Here is a 21,570-nt window from a genome sequence, read left to right on the forward strand (position 1 = left end):
ATATTTACTGTAAGCAATGCAGCCAAGCTACAAAATGAATATACTGTTGCGATTAATTTCGTGCATGGAAAAAAAAAATTACAATTTAGGTAGCATATCACTGGCATTGGACCTTCACTGGCATTGAACATTCAAACATTGTTATGGATTGGATATGACAATTTGAAATTTTGGTTCAGACTTTAGCAAGCATCATGGAAGTTGACATGCTTGATTTGCTTTCGCGGGCCGTGAGGATAACCGGTGCAGAAAATGGATGGATGGATATTTATCTGTAGATTAAAGCAATGCTGATAAGCATCATTTGTCAGTCAAATGTGTCTGTGAGCACTGAAGGGAATTTTTCGGACCCGTCAACAAGAGGGACAAACATCCGCCGTAAAGCTGATGAAAAGCAATCTGAGCTTGAGACAAAAAAAGGCAGACAATGTGAGGATGTCAGAGTGGAAATAATGAAAAATGGAAACATGAAGCAGGAGATTAGGAAGCAGAAAAGTGTGGGAGAGATGGAGGAGGCGTGGAGAGGATGGTGGTGTTGGAGGGTGAGTGGGGGGGGGGGGGTGCTCATTGGAATTAATGATGGAGAAAATCCCCCAATTAGAGCGTTTTCCTGTGTTGCAGGATGAGTTCAGCGCGGGGTCCTTTGACAGCCCTGGGGATTAGTACCCAGGCCGAACCAAACCGGGCCGGGCCAGGCCTGAACGGGCACCGACTCGCCGGACAGCTTGGCACTGCTCAGTTGGGGCCCACTCGGGGCCGTGGTCTCAGCCAGGGGCCGGGGTAGGCATGCGTTGAGCCACAGCGAGTGGCACAAAGAAAAGCATGGGAAAAGAGCAACAGCAACAACACTAAAAAGTAATTGCATCCAAATTAACCCTTACATACAGGCTCGGGTCAAATCTGACCAAGCTGCTCAAATACACAAAAATGTAAACATTTGAAACATAGTTTTGTGCATGCGATTCAGAGTTTTGGAAAATACTGAGGCTGTAACCGGGTCAAAATTGACCTATGGCTACTAAAACGGATTTTGGATTGACCGGTGTGCATGTATGGACAATGGTGGGAATCTTGAAATGGTCAAACTTTACATGCCTTAAACTTTTTGTTTTTATGAGACAGTGGTGACGGTGTTCAAGAGTGTAGATCAAAGAGTCCCAATAAGTGTCTGTGTTTCACATTTGCACAGGGTCCCTCAGAAAAATACAACTTTTGGTTTAATTTAAACTCATACCAGTACAATGACAAATCCCTTAAAATATGATTCCTTCATTTTATATCATATTTTCTTATTGGGTATGCTTGGTAGTGTCAGGTTTTGGACCGAACTGAATAATGTTTTTGGATGGATGGATGGATGCTAATTCAAATGACCACCCTGTCAGCAAGCTCATATTTTGGGCTGATTCCAAGTGCTGTATAATACAGTGGTTCTTAACCTGGGTTCGACCGAACCCTTGGGGTTCGGTGAATCGGTCTCAGGGGTTCGATGGAGCCTCTGCCATGGAGGTTAAGACACACCTGACTCAACATTTCAATTAGTTATGATACGCCCGCTTGGCCATCACTGGCTGCAGATGATCACATTACATTGCTTATCCAATCAGTGCTAAGAGAAATTTAGTTCGCTCAGTAGTCAACGTGTGACTGACGTGATAGTATGTCGTAAAATTTTTAAAAATTATACTTATGTCTTGAAATTTTATTTACTTTTTTTATGTTTTTAATAAATGCATTTTTTTGTCTTGAATTTGAAAAAAGTCATATTCTTCTTAATGAAAGGTTCGGTTAATGTGCATATGAACTGGTTGGGTTTGGTACCTCTAACAAGGTTAAGAACCACTGACTTAATACAATGAAAATGAAGCTCAATAGAAAATCTCAACTATTTTTTAAGGGAGCAGGGTATTGCAAAGACCTTATATTGACTCATAAGTCATACAGAGGTCAGAGTCTGCATTGACACGCACAAGCTCTGCAGTCAGCACCTCCAAAAGCAATTACCTTTAGCAAATAAAATACACTTTACTTTTCCTCTGAATCTTTCAGGATTAATCAACGTCAGCAAGGCTATTTATATTTTTCAAAAGATCTGTCATTCATAATTTGATATCGACATATTTTGTGCGTGTATACTTTTACCGGATCAGATTTGGCATACCCAGATCAATGTATGAATGGAAAAAGAATAGTAGTGAGGGTTTAAAATTGGCACTTTTTTTTTCTTGCCTCTCTTGCTTACTTTGTTTGCTGTTACATCAATCACAGGCATCTTGCTCCTCCAAAACAATAACTAATCCCATCTGCACAATGGCAGTGACGGGAGAATCAATTTGTCGGCTTATTGCCTCTTCCCATGCACAAACTGACTTTGACTGACTTGGACCATTAGCGAATGACTTTTTCAACACAAAGTAGCTTTAGCGAGAGTACACAATGGCACAGATGATGTGGCCAGAGGAGATTTCTTTTGACCTTGATGACGCACGTGCACGCAACAACATAAGGTCTGTAAGGTTATCGGCTAACATATGTAACACATACACTCGCTGGGCACTTCATTCAGTAAACCTGCACAATCAAATGATCTAAAATTTGTATCACCAGTTCTGTCCTATGGTAATGATCAGTTTTGTTGTTGTTGTTGTTTTTTTTTGTATGAAGTATGAATTTATCGATGTTTATCATTGTGGTTTGCGATGACATAAACCACTGCAGGATGAAAATCACGATAATAACCGGATTGATAAATTCATACTTCTAAATGTCTCCATAAAAACTGAGTAAGTATTGTAATGGCAGATGTTTTGTTAGAGATCTTGTGTTGGAGCACATAAGATTATTGCATCACGTGGATCTTGCAAACCTGATCACAATTGAACAAAATGAAATTGCTATTTGTTAAGATTACAATTGAAAAATGTACAAAAAAATATTTATCATGTCCAGGCTATAGAGGCACACTGTATTCTACAACTAAAATAATTGTTGGATACTCCTCTGACTGCGCCAATCAAAACTGAAGATCTTTGTAAAGGCATACTTCACATATGTGAAATATTAAAACATGAATAAAGTTTTGAGTTTGCATTCTCTTGTCAAACTAACGTTCGGAAAGTTTTAGTTTGCTTCAGATAAAAATTGTCAGCTAAATGTCATCCTGTAACTTGTTGTCAGTTTACCATATTGATTCCGTTTTCACTGTTTCCAGTCTAAATGTAAAGTTGATGGCAAATAGACCGAAAGTCTGTTGTCTAAAGTGTAAATAGGACAGCCACTAACTAATCCCCGCAATGCACAACAGCCCTTGTGTCCATCAAGAACAACAGAGTCCCTAATTACTAATTGATTAATTGTGCGGTCCATTATTTCACTCCGGTGCCCGAGTAGATCTGAAAGGACCGCGGCTGGAGTTAACAGTCTTATTGGGAAGACGCGTTCCTCGCTAAGGATAATAAGGGAAAATAGCGGAATTAATTGGGTTTGATTAAGAGAGCTTTTCAATGGGACACAGCTTTTTCGCATGACATAATTAGAGGTCACTTGGGCGTGGGGGGGGGGGGGGGTGATGAGGGAGTTGGGAGGGGTGGATTTGCTGGTTGGCGCCAGCGTTGCCTGGGTGTGTCTGTGAGTTCGACACACAGAGGAGGAGGGGCATCATTCACACTTGTAGAACTGTGTACATTTTCTATAAGCATGAAGCATATAGCATAGTTCATTGGGTCCCTTTCTGGTGGTCATTCTGCAATTATTATCACTATTCTTGCCACCACTGAAGGTACGGTGACAGTAGTGTATGCCTGGGTACTAGAGTTTGGTAGTCGGGTCATTCAAGAATTATAGGACATTTTAAATCCCACACATTCAATTTTAAATAACCCACACACAAAATACTAAAACATGCAGTTTACTACTACATTTATTGTCCTGACACCGAATTTAAATAATAATAATCATAATAATAGTGCAGAGGTGCAGGGTTCGATTTCGGCTCCGGCCTTCCTGTGTGGAGTTTGCACGTTCTACCCATGCCTGCGTGGGTTTTCTTCGGGTACGCCAGTTTCCTTCCACATTCCAAAAACATGTCTGGTAGGTTAATGGACCACTCAAAATTGTCCCTAGGTGTGGTTGTGAGTGCGAATCTTGTTTCATCTATGCGTGCCCTGCGATTGGCTGGCAACCAGTTCAGGGTGTCCCCCGCCTATAGCTAGGGTAGCTCCAGCGCGCCCACGACCCTCGTGAGGATAAGACAGTTCAGAAAATGGATGGATGGATGCATAAGAACGTTTGTCCGCTTGGTCACCATTAACAGTGAGCCAAAAAAACAGCTTCCAATCCTGAGAGAAAGCTCACATTCATCCGGATTTGCAACCCTGCTACTGTGATTACAGTGACAGGTATTGTGAACACCAAATAAATCAGGTCATATAAATTGTACGATTGATTTAAAATGAGCTGATCAAGCTGTTGATTTTTAAAAATCTATTTATGACCTATTATTGATGAACATGTCACAAAAAATCTGAAAAGTGAAGGTTTATTTTACAGGAATTTTGAAGCCAAAATGTCTTCCCGTTCTGGAATGCCGCAGGAAGACATTGCATTTTCTCCGTTACAATTAACGAAGTAATTTTTGGGATTAATTGAAGTTGCCACAGCAGTTTGAATAGAACACCCTTTTACTCCATTGCACTCAGCTACATTCTGCTCTCCCTTTATTTCCTTCTTTCAACTTTTGATTGCCCAATCTATTTTTTTTTGGGGGGGGGGGTGTCTTCTCAGAGAGACTTCTTCCTCGGTGGCTGTCACGTGACTTTGTTTCCCTAATCCAACATAACCACTAGTGACGTTGGACTCAATTTCTTCAATCAAGAGCCATGCAGTCACATGAACATACAGTCTGTAGCCCCATACAGAAACACAAGTATTAAAATCGTGTATCTTGTTTATATATATGCTCTTATGATTATTTTGTGTCTCTGTTTAATTGTATCCTTTGTTGTTAGGGTGTGTTTCTTATGTACAGTACGTCTGGACCTTGAGTCTGTAAATTGATGTTTGATGGACTGTCCAAAGTCCAAACTTGTTGCAAGATAGAATTGTTGATAATAATAATGATAATAATAATAGCATCATATTATCATCAAATATCAACCAGCAGCTTGTCTAAATATCCAGTAAATGTATGATGAGCTTGGGAACGTACATCATCACTCCGAAGTGGAAACCACATCATGGCGACAGTTAGGTTATAACGCCACCTATGTGTAAATAAGAGACATGACATGCTTGAAACAAAAATGTTTCATAAACAAATACTGCAGAAAGATTAATACTTGGGTCTTAAAACTACAAGTATGTAAAAATGTGCAAATGCTTTACCTTCATATAAACCTTTTTGTTTCGTTAGTCTTAGTCTTATCTTTTGACTAATAAGAGTGGCTTTTGGTGGTCGCGGGGCTCTATGGAGCTGCGAAGTACTGTACACGCTATGAACGACCTCGCCAACACTAAGCTTTTGGGAAAAAATCTATATACTGTATATGTGTCACGATGCATATGACAATAACCTGTAAAAGATTATTTAATATGGTTTCGCTTGTACGGCGAATACAAGCGACGACGTGGAGCGAAAACAAATACATTATTGAGAAATATCTTTATGGTTTAAATAGTGAATGTTCCTGGAAGTGACGCATGCCATGTTTACGTCACGTGGTGCTATCCCATAATGCAATTTCACGTAACTCGCTTCACTTGTTGACATGTACACTACAGTACTGACAGTCCTGTACTGTGTATCTCCCGCATCTGGATTTTCCGGGGTAATGTTTGTCGTTCGGTTGGTGCTATTGGAGAATGACTACTAGGCGTTCTCACAAGCCGTAGAATGGTTACACAATTCGCTAATCGCGCTACGTAAACTAAGGTTAGCCTGCCTCATTTTGCTCCAGTTGTCCTTGCATGCACATGTACCACATCGAGCTACTGTAGTGTAGATGCAAAGAAGCATTTAAAAATGGGCATCGATCACGTCATTGCTGAGGTTGAAGTGAATTAATTGTTTTCATCGCGGATCACATATTATACCTGTTATATTTCCCCACAGGTGGCCCGGTTGTAATGGTAAACATATAAATAAATGGATAACGCTTCGCGGTGAAACGATGCGATTTAAAGCCATGGTTTAGTTCACAATAAATACGGTGCGGTAAGAAAGGGAACACGCATTGCAAAACATACTGATGAAGTTTTGTGGAAACAGGAACAGGTTTAATCATGCCCCCCCCCCCCCTCCCCAGCCCAAAAAAAAAAAAATCATCAACAGATGAAAAGGTTTCTTTCTCAGGAAGTAGAACAGAGTCATACTGTGAAATTATAATGGCATTTGTTGTTGCTTGGGCTACTCTGAATAGTCAGGGAAGGCTGCGCTGTTTTTTAAAAATATATAAATTAAGATATCCTTTATTTGTCCCACACTGGGGAAATAAACCCACCCATGATGGTTGCCATTGAGAAGTCTGCCGTACATTTGCTTTTTCACCCTTTTTCGACTACTTTTGAACCAAAGTTAAAAGAGAAATTGTGGCGGGTTTTCTCAGACCACTTAAAATGATGTGCAGGGATCGCATTAGAACCGCAAGACTGAGGTTTGACACCGGTACTTTATCCGTGACAGTACAAGTTAAAGATACAGTAAAGTTCTGAAAAGCGGCCTAAACAGACAAAGGGGAATTATGAGTCATCTTCTAAAATGATCTCAAAATTATTTATAAAGGTCTTGCAATTTTTAATTCTACATTACATGCAATGCTTCAATGATAACAGATATATTTGATCACTTTTGACTAATTTTGAAATTCAAAAATCATTGTGATCAGGTTAAATGCTTGAGAGATTGTTTAATTTTATTTTTTAAAAATTATGTTAAATTGTATTTTTTCATGTAATTGTATTTTTTCCTAGTTCTCTCTTGACCTTCAAAATGGATCCACAATATGAATACCGCCTTCTGCGCCAAATCAACCATCAAAATGACAACAGGAGCCCTACTGTGAGATTCCTTTATTTTTCCTTTACAGTTAATCCCGTGACATTTATTGCACTTTTCACACATTTACATTGCATATTTATTTGTTGTGTTTGCAGAACACAACACCTCCCGCTGCTTCCCCAATAATGTCTCCCAGTAAGCTCGGAGACAGGTTTATTCCCACTAGAGCGGGTGCCAACTGGGATATCAACTTCCACAGGCTCAGTGTATGTACTCTCCTCAAAAGCTCTTGGGAACACATATTCATTACACTATAGCTCCGAGGAATTAACAATTCCATGATATCAACCTGTCGAGTTGGGAAGAAGCACTGAGGCTGAGTGTGGAATCACTCCCTATCCACGAAATGATCATAGTGCCCTATATAGTGAGTCTGCCGTTTTGAAGTGTTGTTAAATGTGGAGTGCGTATAGGGTGTCCCTACACAGTGACCTCAATGCATCTTGAAGAGTATATGTCTCATGATGTATCGTGCCGATACAGAAAAAAAAGATTTTCAGTTTATGGGGCTATTGTCTGATTTTTAGCAACTTGTAATGTTGATGAGTGTCTCTCTGGTTTTCAAATAGGAAAATGAGAAGTCAGCAAATCAAACCAAGAAAGCCAAGGAACCATCTACTGATATTGTTAAAGGTGAATATGATATTCATCCTCTATAGCAAGCAATTCCAAGCCTCCATTGTAGATTACATTGGAACCTCCAAGGTCGAATACAATCCATTCCAATATGTCTGACCTTGTGATTTGTTTCCATTCGTAATTAATTCTCCCATATGAAATAATGAACATAGACACATACTCAGTATCAAACCGTCATATGATGACTGCACGCCATAAACATAAAGGTGGTGAACCGATGGTATAATCCTTTAAAGGCCTATCCCAGCTGAAATTCCAACCCAGAACCACTGCTATGTGCACACAATCCTTATTTTCTACGATATTCTTGTGATTGTGCCTGGTTTTTTTTTTGTTTTTTTTTAAAGATTTTAGCTAACATACAGTAGCTGGCTGTTGATTTGTGTTCATATCAAGTTCTAATTGTGTGCGCCTTCAGCAGATGGTTTGACATACACTGCTCTGCTGAAAAATGAGCTTCTGGGGGCAGGGATAGAGAGGATCCAGGAGCCTCAGACGGAAGACAGTCATTTGCTGCTCTTGACACCTGAAAAGCGGAGACTCTTCACTGTATGAATATTTCAAATGGAAAAAAAAATGTGAACACTTGAATAAACCGTAGCTGCTGAAAACACAAATGCACTAAAAGAGAAGCTTTGAGTTTTTCTCCCGTGATTTCTTTACAGTACACACTTGAGCTCAAAAGAGGATCACCAGCCAGCGACACTAACCTCTCTCCATACTCATTATCACCTGTCAGCAACAAAAGGTAGAATGCTTTATTTTGTACTCTCTTATTTGTTGAAAATATAACATTTCAAATTGTTGCCTGAAGGTTATAAAACATTTCGGACTCTCTTTGCAGTCAGAAACTGCTGCGATCACCTAGAAAGCCAACCAGAAAGATTCCTAAGATCCCCTTCAAAGTCTTGGATGCACCGGAGCTGCAGGATGACTTTTACCTTAATTTGGTGGACTGGTCGTCTCTTAATGTGCTCAGCGTCGGCCTGGGGACATGCGTTTACTTGTGGAGTGCCTGTACCAGTCAGGTACACCTGCCACTCAATTAACGCTAACAGATGCCCGACAATAGTTCAGTTCAAACAAACATTTATCTACTGTAACTGTATTTAATTCAGGATCATCAATTTCCAGAAAGATACATAATACTATAAATATATAGGTATATGTCAAATGTTGTGCTGTCAGTTATTTTTAATGATGTGGACAGTTTGACTTTGGAACAGAGCACCAGTCTTGCCGCTTCCATTATTCCGAAAAGCTAAAGTGGCACATTTACAGCTTGTATTTCCTGTGTGACATCCAATCATGCAACAGTCTGTAACTTTTGTTGCAATTGCACTGGTTCTTTGAGTGACTGTTTCAAATGTATTCTCATCTTTGGAATTGTTTCTTCCTTAGGTAACAAGGCTGTGTGATCTATCCGTGGAGGGGGACTCGGTCACATCAGTCGGATGGTCTGAGAGGGTAAGTGCGTATGTCTACCCCGATGGTTGTAGGAAAGTTGCTGAGTTAGGTCTGCTTTGCTGAAAGGATTCTTCACATGTTTAGGGCAACCTGGTAGCGGTGGGGACTCAGAAGGGCTACGTTCAAATCTGGGATGCTGGTGGAGGAAAGAAACTCTCCACCCTGCAAGGACACTCAGCCAGAGTCGGTCAGAATATTTGCAGTAAAATGAAATGATCAGCAGTATTTTAAGGTTGGATTTTCACTTCAGGTCCAAGTGCCCAGTCCGATACGATGCCTGGCTGATTATTTTTTTTGACCGTGTATTTACATGACCCTTCAAGTGACATACAGTATCGATATGTCTGTGCTCACATTGACAGAACACATCAAGCAACCTGCATGCTCAGACGCTAAGTGTCAGTAACATGGAAGTAACCAATCGTACTTGAATGATACTTTACAGTTACGTACCATTCGGCCTGAGTTGACTCTTTCACTATTGACTCTTCCCACTGTCGGGAATTCTTTTACTTATTTAATTACCGTTAGCCATATTTAGACCACATTGAAATGCTTTCACTGTAGTGTAGATTTACAGCTGGTATTTTTATTTGTGTTGTGTGGGCAGACGTCGATGTGTATTCATCAACAATTATGACGATGATGTCAAGAGACTTGGTATATTTAATCTAAATTATGCTGCACAGGCAGTGGCAGTGATCCAATTGTATTGGATTTTCATCCACATATGGAATAGGCAAAAAAAAAAAATGTGAATGTGTCACTTTAACCCTGTGCTCTATATCCCGCAATAGTGACTCAATGGATAGTTGGTAAGATGTTTCAATCACCGACTTTGTATCTGTGCTCAGGAGCGCTAGCATGGAATGCTGACCAACTTTCCTCAGGCAGCCGCGATCGAATGATTCTTCAGAGGGACATTCGAACTCCTCCGCTTCAGTCGGAGCGACGGCTTCATGGCCACAGGCAGGAAGTGTGCGGCTTGAAGTGGAGCACCGACAATCAGCTGCTCGCTTCTGGCGGCAATGACAACAAGGTGTGTAGTCACATTTCACAGATTTTATTTGCTCCTGCAGTTTGGACAAATTATGGTTTATTTATAGTGTACAAATTTTGTCACACAGTAGAGCAATCACATTGGTCATCTGCTTGTGAAAATCTTTTATCTAGTCAGTAGATAAAAAATTAGATTTGTAGTTGTTAGGTACTGCAATATGATTTGTAACTCATCCATCACCTATGATGTTGTTTTAATTCCATTTTCCCAGCAGTCATTTTGACTGACTAAAATGAAATACTAGGACACGTACAGGTTGCATGATCTGCAATTACCAGATCGATTTCCACCAAGAGGTGACGGATGAGCCAAGGATGAAGCCATTACATTTTAATAAAGTCGGCCTTTGAGACCTAAAGTTCACACGTATGATCATTATTGCATTGCCATAAGAAAACATCCAGTGGTGCATAGTCTCTATCTCTGTCATATATTTCTTTCATTGAAAGCATTTCGGCTTAATTTCAGTTGCTGGTTTGGAATCACTCCTCACTGAGCCCTGTGCAAGCTTACACAAGTCATCTGGCTGCGGTGAAGGCCATCGCCTGGTCACCACACCAGCATGGCCTGCTGGCCTCTGGAGGCGGCACGGCCGACCGCTGCATTCGCTTCTGGAATACACTGACATCGCAGCCTCTGCAGTGTGTGGACACAGGCTCACAGGTCTGCAACCTGGCTTGGTCCAAGCACACAAATGAATTAGTAAGTGACCCTGGAGATTTTCTTTTTCTTTGTTTGAAATGAAATCGAAATTATATAAAGTTCTTGAAATTGCAATATTTATTTAGAACAACCATGTGACTGAATAGTTTGAGGGGAAATAAACGATGCAATAAAAATGATTGACTGCCTATGTCGAATTTTACTTTTGGGGTCCAGCAAAGGTTTTGTACCAATTCAGGAAAGCCAGGTTTACCTGCATATTCGAATGGGTGTGTAATGTCATAATTTCCCTTTAGGTGCTCGAATTAGATCTTTGAAGTATGTATACTGTTTAGAGGAGCACTGTAAGGGGGGAGAAAAGTGATGACAAGTGTTTTTTAAAGCAATTGAGATGCATGCCGCTTGAGATGTTTCATCCCATTTTGGAGGGGGTCCTTTCAGCACACTACTGGAAAGGACTGAGGAGCAGTTCTAATGTTTTCAGTTAGTGACATTTAAAATTTGGATGCCGGAAAGGATTTTTCAAAAGATCATTTTGATCCTATTCTCAGGCCATTCAGACAGTTTTCACATATGTGACAAAGTGTTTGATTTTTGTTTAAACTGGTGGTGGCATGACTCATTGCTAGAGTGGTTGTCTCCCAACCGTGAAGTTGTTGGTTTGATCCCCGCCCATTGTGACCATGTCGAAGTGTCCAGGAGCAAACCCTCAGTTGCTCCTGATGCTGCGTCATCAGTCGATAAATGAGTACGAAAGGCAGAAAATGCCACACAAGAGAAAGACCGTTTACCAAGCTCATTAACTGTAAACTCCACTTTTAAATTATTAAAGGTAATGTATATGATTAGCAAGAACACAGTGGAAAGTAACTAAATTATTGAGACATTGCTGAAATGATGTGAGGTAATTGGGAATGAGTTTGAGGCAGCATGGTGGACAACCAGTGAGCACGTCCGCCTCACAGTACGGAGGTCCAGGGTTCAGTTCTGGGCGACGGCCTTCCTTGTGTGGAGTTTGTATGTTCTCCCCGTGCCTGCGTGGGTTTTCTCTCACATTCCAAAAACTTGCACGGCGGGTTAATTGATCATTCTAAATTGTCCCTAAGTGTGATTGTGAATGGTGGTTATTTGTCGGTGTGTGTGACCTGCGATTGACTGGCAACCAATTCAAGGTCTACCTCGCCGACTGCCGTAAGACGGTTTGCATAAGCTGCTGCACACCCGCGACCCTCGAGAGGATAAGCAGCTCGGATAATTGATTGATGGATCAATGAAGGGGAACTAGTTTGTGAAGTAGGTAATCTGTAAGCGCAGCAGCAGGCTGTTCAGTTAGTCAGTCACTCAGTGGCAGTCTGTAAACACAATGGGAGAGCGCCACAAAGCGCCCTTGTGAGTTGTGGCAACACAACAAACCTTTGGCAAACACTTCAGGCTTAACTGCTACATAGAATGCAAGGCATTTATGATGAGGCCCAGTCGCGGCCATAAGAAGAGACCAAAGTGTCTTTCCTTCATTGCTGCAGGCATTATCTAGGTCCAGAATACAAATGGAGAAAATGTGAAACCAAGAGGCGCTAAGCACTATTGCTGTTCGAGTTGTTTCAATTGCTAAATACGGTCATGAAATAAGTAACAAAATGAATATGTAATATGCTTTCATACATAGCTACAGGAGGTCAGTTTAGAGTTCTAAGTGTATCACTGACATCATCTCACACAGAAAGCACGTTTTGGCGCTTCATGCGTGCAGTATGACGACACAATGCCGGTAAAGTTTATCTTTGTGTTATAGTGAAGGGAGTGTTATTTTGGGGGAATATTCAACACTTGACCATTTCTTCTAATGATGAAGAGTTATGGCTGTTTTTAATAGGCATCTTGCGATTTTGGGATTCTAAAAATAAAGCCAATACTGTATATTACATTGCAGCATTGGAGCTCATCAGATTTTCAGTGTTGGCGTTGAAAGCACATTTGCAATTATAATTCCTTTTGTGTGCGCGTGCATGTGTCTGTGTGTGTGTGTGTGTGTTTGCCCACAGGTGAGCACTCACGGCTACTCTCAAAACCAGATCTTGGTGTGGAAATATCCATCACTCACTCAAGTGGCCAAACTCACAGGGCACTCCTACAGAGTCCTCTACCTTGTGAGCTCTTTTTTCTCTGTTCTTAGTTTGACTTTTGATGTCATCCACATCACTTGGTGTCTTATCAAAGTTTATTGATAACTTTTCTTGTTAAACGTTAGGCTATGTCCCCGGACGGTGAAGCGATTGTAACAGGAGCTGGAGATGAGACACTTCGCTTTTGGAATGTATTCAGTAAAACAAGATCCACAAAGGTTGGTGAAGCTTCTGTAACAGACCGTCTTCACATCTGCCAGATCATTCGCTTATTTGTTGTTCCCTTTCTTTCAGGAATCTGTGTCGGTACTTAATCTGTTTACCAGGATTCGGTGACATTGAACAACAACAAAACACAATTATCACTGCGACGTTGCTGCAGCTTAACACATTATTCATGCACGATAGGTTTTGTGGAAGTAGTTCAGCAGAAGGCCATGTATCATAATGAAAGGCGTTGGATTTTATTTTCAAAATGTATGAGGGTGTTGTGTTGTTGTGTACCGGTACTTGAATTGTGAAAACATTTTCACTGTTGGAATCAAAGAGGGGACCTTTTGATTTTGTAAACACAAGTCTGCTTTATTTAACGCACTTGAAATATGACATTGCTTAACATTATTACTTACCTCGGGTTCTGCAATTTGAGCATTAATGTTTGTTTACCAAGATCCTGAAGTCTGGGTTCAGTTTATCTAATGCTGTGCATTTACACCATTACTACATAGTTCATTCCTTGTAGTCAATGAATAAAATATATTTAATTTTAAGTATCTGGCATACTTGTTGATTTAGTCTGATTGGGCTGTAAATTTCCCCAGTGTGGGACAAATAAAGGATATCTTATCTTATCTTATCTTATCTTTTTAGGGCTGCATGTTAAAGTCAATAAAGTTGTCTGATGGATGGTTCTCAAGCCAAGCAAAGATTGCTGCAGCAGGATGGGCGTGAATTAATCTATTCATTATGATTTCACAATTCCATAAACTGTACAATACATAAATGTAATTTTCCGGGAAGGACGCCATTCGTTCTTTGAAACAAAAAAAAGCAATTTCGAATATTTCTGCTTGTGTTGCGTTAAATGTTTTTTATATAAATATATTTTGAATTTTTTTTTACCCTCATCCGCAACGTAAAATGTAATTCTCTTTTTGTTAAACGGAATTGTATGGTTAAATAAAGTTGTTGGAAGTGGGGGAAAAAAGCATGGGCGGGGCTTTGTCATGTGACCTGTTGTTGCCATAAGTAGCAGTAATATTGAATGGGCGGGAAGTTCGAGGTTCAGCGAATTCCTCAATTTTAAAAATAATTCATTAAATATATAATCCGCTTTGTCGTGTGTATTGTGTTTACCGCAAAGTACGTAAGTACCAACACAGAGTCAATCGGTTCATTCCAATCAGTGACTACGAATTGCTAATCGGTAGTTAGTTTGAGTTTCCGGCCAGCTCGCTTGAATTTCATTTCGATGTCAAGCAGGATGGCGGACAAACATCTTGTGCAGGATTTGAAACTTTGGGCGACGGAGGAGTTCAATTTCCCCCCAGAGAGTCTGCCGCCGGACTCCTACTTAAAAACGTCAGTGTCAGTATTTTCTTGTTGATCGCATATTGTCACAGCAGATTTGAACACATCACCGTTTACCGCTTATGTTACTTTCCAGACTTTGTGCTGGGAGAGGAAGGTCCATTTGGAAGTATATCATCAATCACGTTTTTCAACAAAGGTTTGTCTTAAAAATGTCAAGTTCGGTTAACATGACATGGTTCACATGATAATGTGAGATGTGAAGTGTTAGCATGTTACATATCATGTGATATTTAAATATTTTTTGGTGGGGCCTGTGGGGGGGGGGGATTATGGCAGCAATACGCTTCCATAGTTTACAACTGATCTCATTCATGTTTTATTTTTTCTAGAACTGTGAAGCTCAGGCGAGGGAATCTTCAGTGGTATCCTTTTTTCTCTGAATAATTGCGTGACAGTGTCCCTTGAATAACCAGGTAACTTGTTTGTTCCCTCGTGAGACAACTTTGGACATGTTTTTGAATAACTCATGAGAATCCCTGAAAATGCCATTTACGCTCTATTGTGTTTTGGCACACACCTCTTGCATACCTTCGGTGCAGGATTCACTGCCTTGCTCAAAGGTACTTAGACAATAGTCAGGAAGCATGCTAGCTTCTCTCCAATGTCTAATTGTCATTCATTTTTGCAACGGGACTGAAACTCTCAGCTTCCGGTGAAGTAACCACCCAGTCACCGTAATTATATACCGAATGAGCTTTGATTTGTTATTGAGTCATGTTTACTTTTTCTGTATTTTATTTTCAGTTTTCCAATTTCTGTCAAAAGAATTATAGTTATACATACATTGCTGTTGGGTTAATGTTCTTGAGTAGTATTCTTTGACAACTTCAAAAAGGTACAAAATGCTTCAAGACAATGAGGTAGGTCACGATAAGTTTTGCTATCGTCTCCTCAGGAGAATCCCAGATGTTCATTTTCATGTTGTTTTGTGGGCGCAGGCAAAGCAGCGTGAGGGCCAGAGTGTGGCTGCTAAAAAGAGTGAGCTTCAGAGCAAGATTGAGCAACTCAGAAGTGAGATTGGTCACCTGGACTCTGAGATCAGAGCAACTGAGGAACAACTGGCCACGCGAGGTCACTACATTACAAGTTACAACACCACCAAAGTGTATCTGGATGTGAAGAGCTTAAACTTCCCATTCTGGATCCCCCCCTTCCATAGAGCGGTCTATCAGTTCTACCTGGGCTCAGGTGGAGGACAGTCAACAAAGGAATATCCTTCTCCAGGCCTTCAAGCAGAGCTGCGTGTCAGGTCGCAAGATGCTGTCAAGTGACATTCAAGACATCAATGGCTACTGTCAGGATCTGGAGCAGATGGCCAGGTAAGGCAGAAATAATCTTGAGAAAACTGTCACCATGTGCACTCACTCGTGTGATCCATCACTTTTGTTTGTTTTTTTGTTTTTTAAACTTTCAATGTTCTACATTGCAGGAAAGCAGAGGTCGAGGTGCTGTTTGAGAATCAGCTTTCAAGCAACTGTGATGTTGACACACTGCTCTTCAAATCTCCAGTGGAAGCACAAGTCCTGGTCAGAACCTCTAAACAAATCATTATTAGTTTTACTTTTATTTAGCACAGACAAATACAAAATAACATTACAACACAATGAGATGAACACACTGGACTCCTTTTGGGACACGGTTAGATCAAATGCAAACGATGTTTCACAAAAAGCTACCTTTATAAAGATAGTGCTTAGATCTTAAGATCTTATCTTATTTTCACCTAGAATTAAAAATAAAAATTAATCAAGTACTTCAAACATCCCGTTACCTAGAAATAACATGCCTTGTTTACTGATCAATAAAATATTTTCCCCGTATGTTGCTGATCCACAAAAAATTGATCCGTGACCTAGTTTAGGTCCAGACCCAAGTTTGTGAAAGGGACATGGGATAAATAAATAAATAACATTCCGTCTTTTAATGGTTTTGATTTATTTAAGTTTTTTTCTAGTATTCCATTTAATGGGATCTATGTGTGTACTTCAGCTTGGCAATGTATCAACTAATGACATCATGTTTTTCCATTAGTGTCAAGTGAGAAAACTGTGTAACGACAGAGTCCATTTTTATCAGTCTTTACAAGAGAGTGAATTGAAAACGTCAGACTTTGGACGGTAGGAGCCACATCTTATATTACTCATTGAAAAAAAAAAAGTATTTTCAACTGCTATTCACGACTTGGTTGATTCTTTTTTTTTTTTTTTTTTTTTTTTTTTTTTTTTGCAGTATGACTGGTGGGCAAAGGTCTGCTGTGTTTCAGTACTGGTTAAATGGTGTTGTGGTTGGTATTTTAAAACTGTACGTTAAGTTGCCATGTGTTAACATGAAACAAAATTAAATTACAGATTTTTTTATGTCTGTAGAACCTGATGGATGTTTACCCACCAAAACACGTCCTCGCTGCTTTGCAACATTTGGCTTCCGAAGAGCAGAAGGCACTGGAGGCGAAAGTCTCCTCTCTGGATGTCACTCAGGATGTGAAAGCTCTTGGGTAGGCAAAGCAATAAGTTCACGTTAAAGTATTTGAGTTTATTTGAAAGCGTTTTCTGGTGTGGCTTATTATTTTCTGTTTTTATGATAGGTTCCGTTATGAAAGCAATCTTCTCCTCGACATATCGGCAGAAGACGATGACGACTTGCCGCCTGAGGCCCTCTTACGGGTTGTTCTTATAAACACGATTAATAACAGTCTTAACCCGACTTACGAGTGACTTGACTTACAAGCGTGTAAGATATGAGCTGTCGCTTGGCCAATTTTGTGAATGTGTTAATTTATTTTATGCCTACAAAAAATTTCACTCCAAGCGCTCATGCAATGGTGATAGCAAACTTCAAAATAAGCAGCAATTTGGCAGATAGTGACCAATTTGCATCTATGTTGGTGATTTATAAACCTTTGAAAAACTTTTATTTGACAGAATGCAACAATACTCACAGACATATCATCTATAGATAGATGGATATTGCCATTTTTTTGTTGTTGTTATTCGGCAGCGCCAGAGTGGATTAATTGCATTTCTATTCATTTCAATGGGAAAAGATGATTTGAGCTCAAAGTGTTTGAAGTGAAGACCGTGGTCAAGGAACAAGTTCAACTCTTATGTCCATGCACCACTATCTTCATATTTTGCGATGCATAGAGTAAGTGCTATTTATATGATTGCAGGCTGCAAGGCAAGAAGTAAAGGAGCGTTTTGATGAATTATCCCAGACTCACTCCAGAGTACAGCAACTCCACATCCAGCTCTTGGGTTGCAGGCAACAGGCTGAACAGAAGGTGTCGAGCCTCGTTGATGACCGCAAAAATGACGCATTGGCCATGTAAGTCCACTGCGCAGAATTCTCGTCATACCAGCACAAAAGCCAAGTTGGAGATTGTTTAATCAAGTGAATTTCTTGTTGTGTGTAGGTCAGTTTTGGATTTGGAGCTTCAGTGTGTGATGAAGGCTGCAGTCAGGGATCATATTCGAGAGTGGTGCATCCAGGTGGAACAGGATGCCAGAGGCCAACAGGAGGCGCTCCGCAAACTTCGCAGCCAGCGGCAGACCATTGTGGACTTCAGACAACAAGTGGTGAGGCTCGGTGGACAATGTTGAGACTTGCCCTTTTGGATATCATTCAACTCGTGTTGCTGCGTCTGGTCAGGTCCAAAGACAGGAACAGATTACAAGTCTGATTAAAGGAAATTCGTCAGCTAAGACTGAATTGATCCGGATGCATGAGGAGGTATCTTCTCCCTCTTTGATGCCACATTTCAAAATGGACAAATCATCAGTGATCAATCTCACTGTCCTCATTTTAGCTACAGGACTTTCTGAAGAGCAAGTTGTTGCCCCAGTGCCAAGATGTCACCGCTGCTGCCAACAGTATAAGGAACTCCATCTCAAAGGAAGTTAAACAGATGGGCACCATTTCGCTTCAAGGTCTGGATCGGAGGACCGTTGATGGGTAAAATCTTGTTGTTCGGCATTTGGTGACGTTTACATGACAACGACCATGAATACTCTGTCGCGCACCTGCAATATTTATATGACACCGATACGTGTCAAAACAGTGTGTGCGAGAATTGTGCAATTTTTCCTCCTCAAGCTTGTTTGGGCATAAAAATATCATCAGAAAGTGACTCCATATTACCAGTGTGAGCTCAAGCATCATCCATCATTTTTCTATAGTGCTTGTCCTTGACAGGGGGTAGAACGACCATTCCCACTCACATTCACATGGATGGGCAGTTTAAAATCTTCAGGTAACCTAACATGTCTGTTTTTGGCAAGTGTGAGAAAACCCTCGCCACGCCACACACGAAAGCCCAAACGGAGATCACAAATCCTGCAGCTCAGAAATGTGAGGCAAATGTGCTAACCTCTTTAACGCCGAGTTGGTCACTCAAGTCAAGCATCATTTAGAATTCAACTTCATCATTTACAAGCCAACTTCTGACATGTTGATGAAGTGGTGACAACTTCTGAATCCAAAACGGTCAAACTCTTTCAATTTTTACCGCTTCAGAATCCAGAGAATTCCGTCATCATGGCTGTCCATCCATCGCTTGCAGTCGCCGACCTTCAGCAGCCTGTGTCAGAACATGGTGTTCCCTCTCTACAGGGTGAGTGGATAACACTTCCATCTGTTGTGACCAAAGCGTGACCAACTTTTTGTTCTACGCAGCACAGCGTTCTGTAGTTTGAATTCATGAGTCAGCGGTTTATAGTCTGACTCAAAAATCAAAACATGTGGTTTTGTGTTTTGATTGTTCTGTTCAGATTGAGGCAGACTTTAACATGAACAAGTACAACCCCCTGATCCCGCGCCGCTATTCAGTGTGCAGTTTTTACAGTGTTTCTGTAATTCCATTTCATCATTTTTAATCAAGGCTCCAGAAGAGTTGTGTGCCCAGGCGTACTGCGACCAGCTCGAGCGGCGTTTTCTCTCTCAGTTACTACAACTGCACTCTACCACCCTGCGGAAGTCCGAGGAGGAGGCGGCGCATCTACTTGCGTCCGATCAGAACGGTAATTAAAATAGTCTTTTTTGGGACACGGACAATGTACACGTTTTGTTTTTCAAAAATTATTTTGAATTGCATTGTAATTATTTGTTTTCATCTTGTATTTTGAAGCCTTGCTGTCCAGAGTCAAAGAGGAAGATAAAAAACTTTTGAAGTCTTTGGTGCCAAGGGCCAGAATTCTTACCCAAAAATGTGCTGAAGGTCTTTCTTATGGAGAGAAGGTTCAAATGGCCATTTCTGACTGGTGAGACACATTGCTAGACATCGACTGAATACTCCGGAGAGCTTGGGTTCAGCCATTACGCCTGTCAACTGCTGGGGTCACCAACATAGTTGAAACTGAGAGCTGCTTTTTAGTATTGAATTCTGAACGTTTTGGGCTACTCATGTGGTTCTTGTGGGCTACTTACATTTTGGTGACCCCTCTTCAACAGCATTGCATATCCAGCATCTCTCTGGTAAAACATTTGACTTTGTATTTTCTGAAATTGCTTTACAGTTCAGTGGATGAATATAAAACAGACTGAAGAAACAATGTTTCATGACCCAACATTAAAAACATTTCAATTGATTTAATGTCTTAGGCTCTAACTTGATGCACAATGGATTGAAGCAATGTTTGATTGGAGATTAAAATGAATGTATGAACCACAGTCATATAAACCATTTCTTTGCATTGTCGTATGTTGTCATGTTGTCTGTTTGCTGCATTCCTTTAACTTCTTTGTTTGTGTCTTTGTGTGGGTTCACACCTGTAGGTGGGATCAGCCAGCCCAGCATGTCCTACCTGATGTCCAAAAGGGAGGATTGACTTTTCAACAGTGGCGAGAGAGGTGGAATCTAGCCAAAGCCTAGCTTAGTTTAGCTGTGTCAAAGCGACGGCCCGGGGGCCATTTGCAGATCTGCCATCCACTTTTCAGCTGCCTGCGACACATCCTAAAAATTACGTTTGACATGGCCCACAAGGCTAGTTAACAAAAAATAAATAAAAGATTGGAAATTTGAAGAGTGAGAATGCTGTATAGCATTCGTAGATATACAAATGACAATTTAGGATTAAAATTGGACAATTTCTCTTCAAAGCACAGTTTCAAACAAAGATTCAATTTTAGAAGCAAAAATTGTCTCTTCCTCTTTGTGCTCTGTGTCCTGGTCTGACTTATGAACATTATGCATCCATCCATCCATTTTCAACACCACTTATTCTGAACAGGGTCACTTGAGTTCAGCTGACTTCAGGCAGAAGGTGGAGTACACTGCACATAGAGAGACGAACAGCCATTCACACCTACATCCCCCCTGTCATTGAGTGTGATCTGATCTCACGCTGCCTGCTCACAAGTTAAGCGAGTGAACCACGACACCATCACACGCGACCTTATGTACATTAATGATCCTCAAGCTACTGTTTAAAAAATGGTGAGCCGACTCCAGTTTTAGTTCTGAGTGTGGAGATGTGTTCTGTTGCTGTTTAGTGCAGGGGTGGATCTGGTGTAATGAGATGCATGGTTGAAGTCATCCAGAAAATTTGGGAAAATCCTATACTCTGTGCCTTATCACTTATAACAGAAAGCTGTTATGTTGCAGTTTTTCAAAATAACCAGAGTGTATATAAACCATAAGTAATTTATAGTTTAAGTGGTTTAAGTTGGTTTAATAAATTTCAAAGAATTTCCATGGGGCCCCTGCAACCTTCTGTTTTTCTGTATGTTTCCTTCAAATAAAGGAAGGTTTGAACACCCCTGCTGAAGATAGCATTTTAAAGTGGCTGACAGAGTTGGTTTCAAAAAAATGCACAAGAGGTCGTAATTCTGACATTAGATGTTTCATCGTCGGTTGTTCTGTCTCTGTTGTATATGTTGTGCGAATAAATATACGTTGATCGTTTGCCCTTGTCTTTCTAGAAATGTCATGCTGTTCTGATGAACGTTTGCAACCCTGTGTTATTTACGCATACGAT

General features: G+C 40.6%; 2 protein-coding genes across 6 annotated transcripts; both read left to right on the top strand.

The window, feature by feature from the left end:
- The first annotated feature begins 5,731 nt into the window (after nt 1-5,731).
- On the top strand, nt 5,732-13,776 carry LOC147202320 (fizzy-related protein homolog). 4 transcript variants are annotated; one of them, XM_086114915.1, is made up of 14 exons: nt 5,732-5,825; nt 6,967-7,054; nt 7,150-7,260; nt 7,624-7,687; nt 8,112-8,242; nt 8,359-8,441; nt 8,538-8,721; nt 9,095-9,160; nt 9,245-9,347; nt 10,015-10,199; nt 10,689-10,922; nt 12,926-13,030; nt 13,132-13,224; nt 13,301-13,776. In XM_086114915.1, the coding sequence occupies exons 2-14, from the start codon at nt 6,986-6,988 to the stop codon at nt 13,340-13,342; spliced, it is 1,470 nt and encodes a 489-aa protein (XP_085971041.1). In that variant the 5' UTR covers nt 5,732-5,825; nt 6,967-6,985; the 3' UTR covers nt 13,343-13,776. The 4 variants fall into 4 exon arrangements, with proteins under 4 accessions (XP_085971041.1, XP_085971044.1, XP_085971040.1 ...); XM_086114918.1 differs by having other exon boundaries at nt 5,750-5,842; XM_086114914.1 differs by having other exon boundaries at nt 5,780-5,929.
- Nucleotides 13,777-13,934: 158 nt separating this feature from the next.
- Nucleotides 13,935-21,497, top strand: haus5 (HAUS augmin-like complex, subunit 5). Of its 2 annotated transcripts, XM_086114913.1 has the most exons (20): nt 13,935-14,372; nt 14,489-14,587; nt 14,673-14,735; nt 14,929-14,961; nt 15,435-15,459; nt 15,538-15,670; nt 15,759-15,918; nt 16,029-16,125; nt 16,631-16,716; nt 16,829-16,883; nt 16,966-17,093; nt 17,184-17,262; nt 17,769-17,923; nt 18,012-18,174; nt 18,248-18,328; nt 18,405-18,550; nt 19,112-19,208; nt 19,476-19,614; nt 19,722-19,854; nt 20,369-21,497. In XM_086114913.1, exons 2-20 carry the CDS (start codon nt 14,490-14,492, stop codon nt 20,463-20,465), a joined length of 1,968 nt encoding a protein of 655 aa, XP_085971039.1. In that variant the 5' UTR covers nt 13,935-14,372; nt 14,489; the 3' UTR covers nt 20,466-21,497. The 2 variants fall into 2 exon arrangements, with proteins under 2 accessions (XP_085971039.1, XP_085971038.1); XM_086114912.1 differs by having other exon boundaries at nt 13,935-14,587.
- Nucleotides 21,498-21,570: the final 73 nt, after the last annotated feature.

Source organism: Hippocampus guttulatus, chromosome 7 (genome assembly GCF_054856545.1).
Source record: "Hippocampus guttulatus isolate MCC_2025c chromosome 7, RoL_Hgut_1.0, whole genome shotgun sequence".
In the NCBI taxonomy this organism is placed as follows: Eukaryota; Metazoa; Chordata; class Actinopteri; order Syngnathiformes; family Syngnathidae; genus Hippocampus; species Hippocampus guttulatus.

Bases quoted from the DNA above. Each gene is read 5' to 3' on its own strand.
- LOC147202320 (XM_086114918.1), top strand. From the start codon at position 5,766: ATGTACACTACAGTACTGACAGTCCTGTACTGTGTATCTCCCGCATCT. The intron at 7,688-8,111 runs GTGAATATGATA...GTGCGCCTTCAG, and splicing joins ATCTACTGATATTGTTAAAG to CAGATGGTTTGACATACACT. The intron at 10,923-12,925 runs GTAAGTGACCCT...GTTTGCCCACAG, and splicing joins CCAAGCACACAAATGAATTA to GTGAGCACTCACGGCTACTC.
- haus5 (XM_086114912.1), top strand. From the start codon at position 14,478: ATGTCAAGCAGGATGGCGGACAAACATCTTGTGCAGGATTTGAAACTT. The intron at 14,588-14,672 runs GTCAGTGTCAGT...GTTACTTTCCAG, and splicing joins CCGGACTCCTACTTAAAAAC to ACTTTGTGCTGGGAGAGGAA. The intron at 18,329-18,404 runs GTATCTTCTCCC...TCCTCATTTTAG, and splicing joins TGATCCGGATGCATGAGGAG to CTACAGGACTTTCTGAAGAG.